This window comes from Cygnus atratus, chromosome 1 (genome assembly GCF_013377495.2).
Source record: "Cygnus atratus isolate AKBS03 ecotype Queensland, Australia chromosome 1, CAtr_DNAZoo_HiC_assembly, whole genome shotgun sequence".
Taxonomy (NCBI): domain Eukaryota; kingdom Metazoa; phylum Chordata; class Aves; order Anseriformes; family Anatidae; genus Cygnus; species Cygnus atratus.
This window is the reverse complement of record NC_066362.1, coordinates 146,688,196-146,701,719: the sequence shown is the minus strand read 5'-3', so window position 1 is coordinate 146,701,719 and position 13,524 is coordinate 146,688,196. Positions and strand designations below refer to the sequence as shown.

Genomic DNA, 13,524 nt, shown 5'->3' with positions numbered 1-13,524 from the left:
CTTTAATGGGTTTTGCATCACTCTCCACACGTGTTACTGGTAGTGTATTCCCTGCCACACCACCGAGTTTTGTGATCAACTGAATACCTGCACAACAGCTACTTTTATTGCTTCATGTGCTTTATGTCCCATGCATTTCATGTTATTATTGTTGTGCCTTGGTGGCAGGACAAATTCATAAACCTATTAAAGATGGAGAAGCATGGAAAAGTCACGCAGCTCATAGTTATTTGAATACTTCATGGAAGTGATTTCTAATGCTGACTGAAGAAGCCTTTTTCTGAGCATAAACAGAAAGTATGAGCTCTTACTTGTCTGACACAATGCTTGCACAAATGCACAAATATTAAAAAATATTTGGGTGTGTTTCCATGGGGACAGAGATTTAATGGTGTATTTATCAGTTTCCTTCCTTTTTTTTTTTTTTTTTTGATATCCAAGATGTAGCATAGACCACAGATCTCAGCCATGTCTGTGTGTCTGTGGAAAGCTATTCAAAATAGTAACTTTTTGCATCTCAGAAGAAAATTATAGAAGTCATGGTAGCAGTAAAGGAGGCAATGAAAACAACAGCTCCCCACAGCACTTTTGAAATGTGCTCACGTAGAAATGGAAAAATGAACTTTAATTACAGGACCATTTTTTTTCTCACTGATGATAAACTAACTGACCCAAAATTACCATGATAGATGAATCCAGATGATGCCTGCTAGACTACAGTTGGTGGAATTACAGGCAGAATTTGTCCTCTACACGTTACTTTTCAGACAGATTGCCTACATGTGTGTTGGAAACAACAGACGTGTATGCAATACTCACTCTTTCTCCACTGAGTCCCGGAGAGCCATCGATACCAGGCAGTCCCTAAGAAGGCACATTAAAATTAATAAATATAAGTAACATCATAACACATCTTTTAAGAACCATTATTATTTCTTAGCCAAAATAAGTTTGACAATTATTTTGAAGCTCTAAAACTAACAGTCAGAGTTCAGATACTTTTCCGTGATTCACGTATGCTGCAAACAGGAAAGATCTGAAATTAACTCTGGTATTAGATTTTTATCTTCTCTCTCTTAATCAGAAGATTACAAATAGACCATGAAGATTTTAAAGTGGCTGAGATTTTAAAAAAATATATGCTGAGTACTGTTCTTAGTTTAAGCACCTGTTTAAGCACCTTAGAAACAGTGCCCTCAGAGAAGCACCCATAGATGCTACAAGGTAGTAGGATTTATTTTATTTATTTTTTCTGGGGTCACTGGAGTCAAACTCATGTTTGTTGAACACAGTTTGAAGAGAGCTAAGGTGGAAACGGTGAAATGAAGACTACGCTGGGGATCAGGGAAGGAACCATGGTGAGCGAGCACAGCTTTGGGTGAGTGATGCATGAGGCTTCCCCGTGAGGGTGTAGCCAAACCTGTGAGTCACGTGGGGCCCTCCTCCTGTTACCATTTCAAAATGCCATTTTTCCTTTCCTGTACCAGGGATTTCAGAGCTTCCCATAACTTGGAAGACATGGGCTGAAGAGCTCCCATGTCTGTGGCTTGTTAATCTAAGTTTTGCTCCTAAAGGCAAAGTCTCAGATTGGACTTGCACATTTAGCAATACTAATTTTACGTTTAAGGAGTGACTCACCCTTTGTCCTGAGAAGCCCATTACCCCTTTTTCACCTCTTTCACCAGCGTACCGTATACCCTAGGAAACATTACATTCAGTTTAACATATTTCTATATAAAGTGCAAAAAATAAAATTAACAATTTTATGGAAGCTAAACAGAAGGAAAAAAAAATCATTGTAAAACATGCATGATCTAATTATAGCTGCATGTGAAAGAACCAGTGTCTTTAAAGTAGAGTGTAACATGCTTGCTTCATCACAATAGCAGGATAGGCCATTAGGCAGAGGACAGGGTTTCCCTCCTATCATCCCCTCCTTCTTTATTTCTTCTATAACTGTGACTCTGAAGAGAAGCCAAAGCAATTGTTCAGCTATACAACCAATTAAGCAACTCAGCGTATGCCCAAATTATAGCTTTAGAGAACAATTTGGCAAATACAGGCATGCTGCTATTAAAAAAAAGGGAGAAACATATCTGAAGCATATCCCACTCTGCTACATCAAGATAAAATCTGTGGTTTTCCTAATAGAGTCACAACAAAATTCTGCATGTATAAAATCTGACCATCAGCTAAAAATATGACTAGGAAGTGCATACGGAGGGCAGCAGGGCTCACACCGTAGCTTTCTGCCATAACCTCATTGGGAAGTTAACCAGACCATCTGAGAAAATAAAGCTCTGCAAAATGCCCAGTGAGGCATCCCAAGTTGGCGAAGACTGTATTTTAAACCACTCTAGGAAGTAAAAAAGAACCACTCAATAGCAAAGCTATTTGGACAGACTAGAATTTGCACGTGAATTAATTAAACCACATTCAGTCAAGTTTAGTTGACAGCTCTAAATGATAGAGCAACAAATGGGATAAACTCTCAGTCAACAGACCTATGAGGCCAAAAGTTTGTATGTGCTGGGCAGCAGACTGAGAAGGATTGAGAACATTTCCTTACGTACATATTTAATGGGATTTAATGTAATTTTTAACATAGCAGACCATCAGCAGTAATGAGATTTATTAATAGTTAAAGCTAAAATTTAAAAAAAAGTGTGAGGGAAAACCGTATTTTGGTAAACCAGCAAGAAGAGAACAGCAGATTGTGCTGTGGAGTTCTTACGTATCACATTGTTGTTTAGATTTCCTAAAGCATCAGAACTGGTGCCCCTGTTTGTGTTGCTCTGTATTGCACCGTTTCAGCAAAGAATGCACCAGTATTAACTCTGGTATTATTTGTCTTTGTTGTTCTCCACTTGACTTACTGGTTGTCCAGGTTCCCCTTTTTGTCCACGTTCTCCTCTTTCACCCTAAAAATGAAGAAAAAGTGTTCAGATATGTTAGGCATTCCCATTTACATTTTATTAACTTTTTTACAACACGAAGTTACAAATCTTTTTCAAGAGGAAACCCACCGCTCTTACGTTCTTTATTTGTACGTTTATCATATGAAATGCATGTTTTTTTTTTTTTAAAGTTGCATTAAAATATATATTTCATAGTTTTTCTGAAAATGTTTCTAGGAATATGAACACTGTAGGCTATTTCCAGGCTTGTTCATAAGATGCCTGGGTGGTGAGTGCCTGGTTAATGTCTATAAATAAATCCACTTTCTCCAAGTTTTACCTATTGCTTATCTGTGAATTGTCTGATCAAATATGAGAATTCCTCTTAGGATGACACAATTTGCAACCTACTCACAATATTGTCTATATCTCTAAACTGACTACAAAGACTGTCCAGACAAGTAGCTCACATCTCCCCTTAGTCGTGGAAATCCCATCTTGGCACCAAAGATATTTTTACATCTTTCAGTATCACACCAGTTTACTTATATTTCTGGAGCCATGTGAACATTGTAGCTTCAAATTCAGAACTGAAAACTACTGGTCTGGACATTGGTGCTCACCATAGAACATACCTATATGAGGTATGACTCTCTCTGCTCCCAGTAAGAAGCAACAGATGAGAATAAACTGTATCTTGCTGTAGAGGATTTCTCCAATACCTATGGACAAGCCTTAACTATAAGTATACAAACATCTGCACCATACAGATATGTTACAGAAACATACATGACAATTCTGATTGCTTCCCTAAAATGTGCTTCTTACAGGAGGATGATTTCATTCATTATTATGGAAAATAAGATACTGAATGATTTCTTAGCTGGTATATCTGGTTGTGGAACCAGAAGACGTCAGTGATGACCAGTAGCTGCATACTAGGGTTTATTTAAACAAAAATAGCAAGTTTGCTATGATACCTCCAGTCTTACTTTGTGAGAAGTGCTTTTTAAATAGCCAACATAATAACAAAAAATACTTTATGATTCAAGCTGCAGGAAAGCAGCAGATTTGTCTTTTGACAAACTAATGTCTTCTACGTACTATATGTAAAAGCACATTTGTACAATATTTTAGTTTTGATAGTAGAGAGCTCTTAACTCCTCTCAAATTTTGTGAAAATATTCTGTAGTTACCTTGTGTTTGTCAGAGGGGACACCCATCAGTTCTCTTGTAGGAAGCCCAGGTGGACCGGGTGGACCTGGGGGTCCCTGCAGTGAAAACGTAAGGGTACGTTTACTAACAGTTACAATACCTCATCAAGTTGTTGATCAGCACCAGTTGATGAATGGAATGAATGATGAGTAGAAAAAGAGGGATGCAGATTTTCCCCTGCTAAGAATACAGTTCTAAACCTTTAAATAAATTGACAGCAAGAAACAAGTTTACTTTGTGCTGGGATAAACATAAAGCAATACGTGCTCTTTCCCTGTATGCTTCCAGAATAACTGTAAAGGCTATTGCTTTATATAAAGTAGTCTGGCTCTATAAATTTCGGAAATGTCACCTCTGATTTGTGTTGGTGTAAATGAAGGCACAGTTAGACCAAGACTAATGTAAAAGTTAGATGTAAAAGCTAGTTCAATTATGACATTTGTTACGGAGATTATCAAATATAGCTTTCAAAGATATATTTGTTTGCTTTTCTATTACAATTATGTAATATAATTGCCAACTAAGAGCGTATTTAAAATAGATTCCTTTATAAATAGCAAACAACATCATTCTGTCCTGTAGTGATACTAATTCATCAGTTTTTCTTTACCTGTTCACCTTTTTCTCCATAGAAGCCAAGGCCCCTGTTGCCCTGCAAAAGCAATAGGTCAAGATTTACTAAAAGTACAACCTGGTTTTCTAATGTAAAATTTAAATTTAAACACACTGAAGGGCCTTTTCAGACTTAGAACTCTGTAGGATGCCACTGAAGAAGAGTAACAAGCAACAATCTAGTTTTACCTCAAAGTATTTTTAGAGATTTAGAAGTATTTTTATAGATGTAAACATCAGAAAGACGACTCTAATTGAAATCTCATGTTACCAGTGCTTCTTATAACAGACTTTGAGTCATTCACTAAGTAATGTTGTGAAAAGATCAAGCACTTCTTTTGCAAGTTTTTTAATGGAACCAAATGTTAAATAAAAATACCTAGGTGGGTCAGAACAATTAACTTATATTTTTTTTCCACTGAGATACAATTGAATATTGTGCAGACTGCAAGGATTCTCTGTTCATGGGAAGCTACTATGACTACAGTAGCAAATTAAATCTGGCTCTAGAACTGGTTTAATCGTTTCAGGGTAGCTGATCCCAGTGTAAGATTAACTTCTTGTGGTATGCAGCCAACACAGAAGGTCTTGTGCTACACAGCCTTTGGAGCAGCCTGTGGTTCTTTATTTTACTGCCTTCAAGTGGGTCTTGGATAAACCTTAGTGACACAAAATCAACATGAACAGCTTTGAAACAAAGACTTACTTGTGGTCCTTGTGGTCCTGGGGGCCCTGGTGGTCCCTAGGGAAACACAATACGCGAGAGCAAGTTACTTGTCACTTTGTAATCAATGCATGCGGGTCAGTTACTCAATGTCAGAAATAAAAGCATATATTTGTAAAATAGTGTAATCCTTAGTGCTCAATGTACTATTCTTGATACATTAGCTGTGTTTACTGATCTGAAAAATACTCTCCTAAGTCATACAATAACCTTTCCTAACAGAATAGAAGTCTCCCAGCTTAGACGTAATGAAATTCTGTTTTTATTTCAAGTAATAAGAACTTGCGCTTTTGGATCCTGACTTAGTAACTTTTTAACTTCATACCTAAAGTTAAGCACATCTTTAAGCACTTCACTGAACTAGTGTCTTGGTACTGCATTGGTGTTTAAAGGGTGTTAAACTACCATGTGTGTATATCAGATTACCAATTTGGTATTTTACAGAATGAAAAAGGAAGATGGTGGGAAATGAAACCAGAACAGACATAAATGCTTGTCTTACAATAAAGTCTTACAAGAAGAGCAGTAAGGAAAGCTATTAATTGGACAGAAAACCTACATTGCTTCAGTCAACTTGGGTAGTTAATAGGCTCCAAAGGGTTCTAAGCATTAAAAACTCTGTCAAATGTTGGAGAGGTGGGGTGAATAAGCACGAGCTTTTCAGAGAAGGAGATGGTGAATAAGAGGAATAATAAAAGTGAGACAGCTGTCGATGGAACTGTCCACCTGCTGAGCCCCAAAGCGGGTACAACTTGGGTTATGCAACCTCAACCCAAACTTACAAAGAAAAAGATCATGATGGTCAGGTGAGACCTAAACTTGTTATATATCTCTCCTTTGCTATGTTTCTTTGTGTAAATACACAGTGGACTGGTTCTGACAAAACAATGTCTAAATCAGTTTTGGTTAGTCAAGGAGTCTGTGAGCCTAATCTACAGGGCAGATGCACTGTGCGGGCATGCTGCCATCTGGAGGAGCCACGTTTGCCTTCATGTGGGATCTAGGACTCAAGGATGAGGAACAGTGCAAACCTGGAAGCATTTCCCAGATCCATCACAGTTTCAGAGATGATAAAGATAGTTTGAACTATTTTGTTAATAGTGGAGATGGTGGGTATCCATCTACTATGGCAGAGTGTTCAAAAGAGATGTTGTGATGATTGTAACCAGAGGGATGTAGTCGTGAGGCTTAGAAAATGCATAGTTCTGTCACTCCTTACATCTTACATCCAACACAGTGTCCTGGGAATAGTAGGCTGGGTCTCCTGTGTGAAGCTCATGAAACTAATGGGTTCACTCTAGGAATAAAGTAAGTAAAGGACTGAGAAGATTTCCTTTCAGGAGGTTCAGAGGAGAAAGATAAGATGCAGCTTACCCCCAGTGATAAAGCAGGCATTGCAGAAAATTAACTTAGGAGAGGCTTAGCATGCTGTGAATTTAGTCCTAGAATTTTATTTTATTCTATTTTATTTTATTTATTTATTTATTTGGGGGGGGGGGGGGGGAGGGACTGGGTGTCCCTGAAAAAAGGTTATGGAGGTCGTTTGTAAGAAGCCCTGAATTTGATTTTTTTTCCCCAAAAATTAGTGATGTAGAGCAGGTCTGAAGTAAATGTTGACAAATAAAAAGACAAAAAAGTAAGCAAGTGCTATAAAGTTTCTTACAGGAAAATAAAGCAAACCTAAATAAAACAAAGTATACTGAACATTTGGTTTTCACCCATAAAACCATTAACCATGGTAAACAAGAAATGTAGAAAATGATATCTGTAGAGAACACAATATTTCCAAAGAAATAGTCAGCGCCAGTTGTCAACTCCAGTGCTGTAAATGTTGACTTTTGAAAAAATGTTTGACTTTTGAAAAAAAAAATACTGAAAAAAAAGTTTAAAAATAAAATGGTCTTGTAAAAACTAATAAAGAGAATTATCTATTCAATCTCCTGTAGGAAGTATGGATAGCTGATAACCACATCCTTTATGAGAAGAAAAGAGGACATATTTAGATCCTGATATCTCAGTGTAGGGGGCTGTAGATACCTAAATGGACTGCAATCAATAATCTTTACAAAGAAGACTCATTCAAGGAGGTTAAAGAAATACAATATAAATCAAGAGCCTCAGGTAATACAGGGTGAAAGAAAGTATACTTTGTGCAATACTCATCGCTGTAGAATCAGTGTCTTAGTGCTTTTTTCAAGGTTTTCTATCCAAGGGCACCTACTTGCTATTTCTAAATTCATTTTTTCTCTTCATTTGCTATGCTAGAGTTTAACATAATGAATCTTGCTGAGATGATTCTTTCATTAGGTTAATTTCCTACAGAAAATATTTTAAGCATACTTACTGGTCTTCCTCGCTCTCCTCTTGGACCAACAGGTCCTTGAACACCCAGTATACCTGGAGGTCCCTTTAAATTGAAAAAAGAAAATACCAAAACATCAATTCATGTTGTTTTGATATCAGTTACTGTTGACACTTTATCACATTTGCTATACCACTACTTACTGGAAAACCACTGAATCCTGGATCCCCAGGTTCTCCCTAAAGAAAGCAAAGAAGTAAAAAATGCAGTAAATACTATGCACAAAATAGAATAAAATATTTTCTTATTAACTTTTTCTTATTCCAAAAGCTATTTAAAAATCATAGCATATTTTCCATATAAATCCTTATGTACAGATATATTCAATGAATATTTTGAGATAATCTAATGTGTTTTATCATAGATTGATTTTATACTTTCTCTATATAGTATAGTTACATACAATATACTTGGAAGGTACAAAGATGGCTAGTGAAGTTAGGGATCCAAATTGCAAGGCTGAGATGGACAACAGGCCATGTTTAATTCCTTTTTGAAAGACCCATCTAATCAGTAGCTTAATTAGGGATACAACCTTAGCTGAAATGTACAAGTTGATTTTTCATGAGTTGCATGGGAATTACCAAATCATTTTGATTCTCTTCTGAGTCACTGAGAAGCTCTTGGAACATACCGTTTTCAGTGACCACATATTTTAACTGCAGTACATGTTGAAATGTTTTTGGAAATTGGATCCAAAAATGTTCTAGTGCAAAGACCTTTCAAGCCCATAAATAATACAGTATTCAGTCCAGACACCTTCAATCATCTTAACTTTTATTTTTTATATATATATATCTAGATAATTTGAGTTTAGTTAATGGAATAATCTGTGGAACCAAGTACTTTTTGAAATGAATACAGGTGCCAATATCTATTCTTGACTATAAATACTTGAGTAGTTCTCTAATTACTACTAACGAGCGAAAAGAACTTAAAAAGTTTCTGAAAGGAAAAGATTCCATTAAAAAAAGTCAAAAGAAAAATATATTTTGGCACTCATCACTGGCATAAAATTTACTTAAATGAACTTAGCAGATCCCAGTGCCGAGTACAGCTCTGATGTAGCTTTGTACTTAAATTTGTCACAGTTTACACTCTAACAGTATATGTAACCACTTATCATTATCTGATATTTTCAAATTATACAAAACTATACATATGAGAAAAAGACTCAAGTGACCACAAAACAAGTTTTTAGGATTAGATAGAGTAAGGGCACCCCTAAGAATACTTGAGGGTTACTAAATATCTAAATAATACATTGAAGCATTTATTATCACAAGTCAACCAAACTCCTACATGGAAGTTATACAAAAAGGATCATAATATTAAATGGAATCATTCAGTGGAGAAAACTGTGAGAAAGGAGTGATTTTACCAGGAATGATATACGGGTAGTCATCGAATAAAGAGGATAAGACTTGAACTACAACATTTGCACTTGTATTTAAAAGTACAATGTTACAAACCTTTTAAAATCGACAGGTTTATGTCCTTGTCCAGTACCTCTGCAATCAACCTGCAGACTGGAAGTCCCTGCAAGTAAGTGAGTGGACATTTCCTCCCTGGATATTGGATAGGCTTTGCTGTAACCAGAGACAGCAGAAGCCGCCTGGCAAAACCTACACAGAATTTAAGTGGGTCTTTAGGAATGCATCTTCCAGAATGTAAGGGAAACTCACTCTCCATCACCTGGTTTAAAAACAGTACTGAGCGTTGATTGAAAATTCATCAGTTCGCGGGAGTGACACACGTACCCGGTATCGGCTGGCAATGTCCGGTGGTAGTATATAGGGCTCCCCCTTCTGGCCCTTTGGTCCTTGGACTCCCTGGATGTGACCGAAAAAAAAGGAAAAAAGTAAGCTTTCATATCATCTGTGAATTCATAAACAGTTACGAGTAATGCAAAATATCTGTAAGGTTTTTCATGAGCATATATGTACCACTGTCTGACGGCAGAGACTATGTCTAACTCTGGAAAGTTGTGGTTTACAAACAAAGCATAAACCCTTGTGGTACACAAAGGAATGGATTTGAAATACAGGGGGAAAAACTCCCTGTTACTTAGGAATGATATTATGGGATGGCACCTGCCAGAGAGAGCCGCAGCTGCAGCTACTCAGGGCTGACACATGGGCTGGTAAATCAAGGAGCTCCAGTGCTCATTGCAGCATGATCCTACGTATCATGCTATGGAAAGCCAGTGTGTTGGGCATGGGTAGGGAAGGAAAAGGTTACTCTCATCAGGAATTGTGAGTCAGATATTCTTTTACTGCTTTTGGATGAAGCTGTACAGTATTTCTTGAAACAATCTCCCTGCAGGACCTACATGATAGGTATAGCAGACCTTCTAGCCCTAAGTGTTACGAAGCTCATCTGGGTAGGTCCACAAGGATGCTGTGCTGCGCCAAAAGGGATCTCTATGAAGAGATGTCCCATCAGTTTCCAACACACACTTGCACGAAATGCAAGTGCTTCAGTAATGATCTTCACTTCACGTATTCATTTGCTGTCACCTACTTACAATGGTACCGGGGAAACCAGAGAGTCCTGGAGTTCCTGAGTCGCCAGGGTCACCTACTGTCCCGTTACAGCCATCATGACCCGGTTTCCCCCTTGATCCTGGCTGCCCTGGATGACCCTGTTGAGGAAAAAAAAAAAGTGTTTATCTATCCATCTGTTTCTAGTTTTCCTTTTCCTGTAGTCACACAGTATTTAGACATTCTCACATTAAGCCCAAGACTTGGATCCATGGGAAACTATGATTTTCAAAGAAAGAAACAGACAGTGCCTTTTTTTAATATAGCTGCAGCTTGAACCAGATGCCCCAGACAGTATGAAATAAATGAGTAGTGAAGGACCTTTCAGAAAGGGTAAGAAAGCTATGTTCAATGCAGTCTCTGTTAACCAGAGAACTAAGCCAGATGAGACTGCTGTGCAGGGAGCCACCAAGAACTGAGATTGTTAAGAATTTCAGTGATTCACACTGGAGGAGTGGGAAGAAAGGTTCATTACTGGCTTTGAACAGCTTCCAAGCTAGGAAAAAAGTCAGTGATGCCTTTGGAGCTAGGTTGGGTGTCATGATGAAGCTGTAAGTACAGAGATGGGAAGAGATCAGATGGGCTCAAACCAAGGGCACTGGGGGTACTAAAGAAGCTCCACGTTGAGCCTCTGAGATGCCTCAGGAAAGCAGGAAAAAGTTACTCCTGCCTTAAAATGAGTTTCCACTGCAGTGCCTATGTTCACCTCAATTGCACTTACGATTGCTTTGCACTGGGATTGATGAAAATCTAATCTGCCCTTGAGCAGCTTTCTTCCAGGGGGCTCAGTCAGAAAAAAAAAAAAAAAAAAAAAAACAACACAGAAACTAACATAAACAGAATAATTTCTTCCTTCTTCACTACCTAGAGCAAGGGCTTTCTTTTTGCTTCTGCTCACTTTCTTAGAAGAAAAAGAGATCTGTCAATGCCCTCACCTAGTTCCATCAAATACTCACATTCCTCACTCCAAAACAGACCCAAGTTTGCCACCCTCCTCTCTTGGCCTTTAGCCCCACATCCCAGCACTTTGCTGTTACAGTTCATATATGTGACTATTTGCCTTCTCTTCTTGCCATGGTCAGTTTTGTGCTTTGGCCTAAGAAAACTGGTTGGAGAACATAATCAAGTGAGAAGGGTGGAGGGCTTGAGGATGCATGCGGGTTCAAATAGTATCTGAAAGCATTTATCCCCCACAATGCAATTGCAGAGGTCATGCAGGCAGGGCTAAAAAAGAAAACTTGCTCAGGTAGCAGAAGCGGTCCAGCTATAGTAACATGGAGCTTCAGAGGAGAATGATTTACTTGCGGGAAGACAGAGCACTGAGAAACAACTCAATGTGGTGGGGCGAATGAGATCCTTGGCTACAGGAGGTTTCTTCTTCCTTTAAGAGTGATAAGGAGAGAGAGGAGGAAGAGTGTGTGAGAGAAAGCCCTGAAACTTGATACAGAGCTCTTCAGGAAACAAAAAGGGTGAAAGCAGAGTGGATGTGGATGTGTGGGTTGCAGAGTGAGGCCACGGTGTCAGGGAGCACTACAAAGGAAACCCAAGCCTGGGAACTCTGTCCAGGGATTCCAGTGACTCAGATTTCTTTGTTATTTTATGACACAAGATGTAAAGGAGTGTAAGCTGGGAAAATACTGTGCTGTGAACTTTACCCGGTTTTCCTCTTTGAATGTTTCAGTTTCATGGACCTGGACAATTTGTTCAAAGTTTTTGAGATAAATAGTTTTTTTAAGACCATCTCATGCAAGCTGTATGAGATATAAACCAAATAATGGTTAGTATTCTTACATTTATTGGTCTTTCTATGTACTTTACAATTCTGAAATAATTAAGGCATGACCCACTGGTGTCCTTTGCTCACTAGGCTAGGAGATGTAGAGAACTTACCTCACAGCTCTTTCCTACAAAAGAACATACGTAGCTGGGTAACCTCCAGGGACACAAGAAATTTCCTTCTGTTTTCTTCCCTTTTTACAAGGGGATTTCTCCAAAGGACAAAGCAAACGGACCTTAATTATCAGAGGGAATGAGCAGGAGCACAGATTCTATTTTTTTGCTGTGCATCTGCAGTTCCACTTACTTTAGCAAATGCCCTTAGCTTAACAGCGCGTACGTGGACGATGCAGAATTCAGCCCAGAGACTTTAATTAAAGTACAAAGGCATTAAACCAGGCTGCAATAATTGCAGTTGGTAGTTTCTTAAACATGAGGTAACCAGATACTTACAGGAACGCCATCTGCCCCTGGGAATCCAGTGACTCCTCTTAGTCCCTAGAGTGAAACAGCACAATTAAAATGACGTTCTGTCTAATATTTTGCTCATTAGCTAAAACATCTCATACTCAGAAGTTACCATTTCTCCTTTGGGTCCACTTATTCCTGGATGTCCTCTTTCACCTTTGTGACCTTTGGGACCTTGCACTCCTGGGATCCCCATCAATCCTGGTGGTCCGGGGAACCCCTGTGATCCAAGGAGTCCTGGCTGGCCCTGATAAAAGTAATAAAAAAGCATTTATTTAGGAACAGTTATGATGTGTGAATCTGGGTTAGTTATCACTCCTGCAGTGTAGTCAATCTCTTCAAGAGAAAATAAACAGAATCTCTTTTCATTTCAGTAGAGCAGACTCTTTGATGAACGTCATCTGGAAACACCATACATAAACTCCAGCAAAGTGACTACATTGTGCATGACAAAATCAATACATGGAAATGAACTCTCAAATCAATATTCACTACTCGAACATTCACTGCTACTCTATGAAAAAAGTGTTTTGTCTGGAATAGAGAGAATGACTTCTTGAGAGAAGGAGGCTGATACTGAATGTCGTGAATTTCTGCCTGAATTTCTGCCTTTTTAGAATGGTATTTCTATTTAACAGTGGAGCCTGAAAATGATTAGACAACACACCATTAGGGTGTGCCATCCACATAGGTTGAAGTGTCGCATGTGGGTTTCCCTGTCATTAACAGTTCCCTTCCAGAGCTGGTTTGGTAGAACAGCCCTAATGACACTCTTCAGGCCACTTCAAACATTGTTTAAAAATAATTCTCTGTTGACTGCCAACATCACAAGGCTCATCATTTTGAAATGACACAATGGCGGTTTAAATAATGGGGCTGTGACAGTATGTCTGAGATCCGTGAACCAAAGTATTTGAAAACTACTCC

The 13,524-nt window shown here is 38.4% G+C and overlaps 1 protein-coding gene across 2 annotated transcripts in view; it reads right to left on the bottom strand.

Annotated features, from left to right (window-relative positions):
* COL4A2 (collagen type IV alpha 2 chain) overlaps window positions 1–13,524 on the bottom strand; it is a 138,716-nt gene that overhangs the window by 38,787 nt on the left and 86,405 nt on the right. For both annotated transcript variants that reach the window (XM_035565603.2, XM_035565604.2), the window contains 12 exons: window positions 12,710–12,844; window positions 12,583–12,627; window positions 10,338–10,454; window positions 9,571–9,642; window positions 7,954–7,989; window positions 7,793–7,855; window positions 5,431–5,466; window positions 4,723–4,764; window positions 4,094–4,168; window positions 2,877–2,921; window positions 1,639–1,698; window positions 820–864 (listed from right to left, as the gene is read on the bottom strand). In XM_035565603.2, the coding sequence (XP_035421496.1) occupies window positions 820–864; window positions 1,639–1,698; window positions 2,877–2,921; window positions 4,094–4,168; window positions 4,723–4,764; window positions 5,431–5,466; window positions 7,793–7,855; window positions 7,954–7,989; window positions 9,571–9,642; window positions 10,338–10,454; window positions 12,583–12,627; window positions 12,710–12,844 (771 nt within the window). The remainder of the gene's footprint in view (window positions 1–819; window positions 865–1,638; window positions 1,699–2,876; window positions 2,922–4,093; window positions 4,169–4,722; window positions 4,765–5,430; window positions 5,467–7,792; window positions 7,856–7,953; window positions 7,990–9,570; window positions 9,643–10,337; window positions 10,455–12,582; window positions 12,628–12,709; window positions 12,845–13,524) is intronic.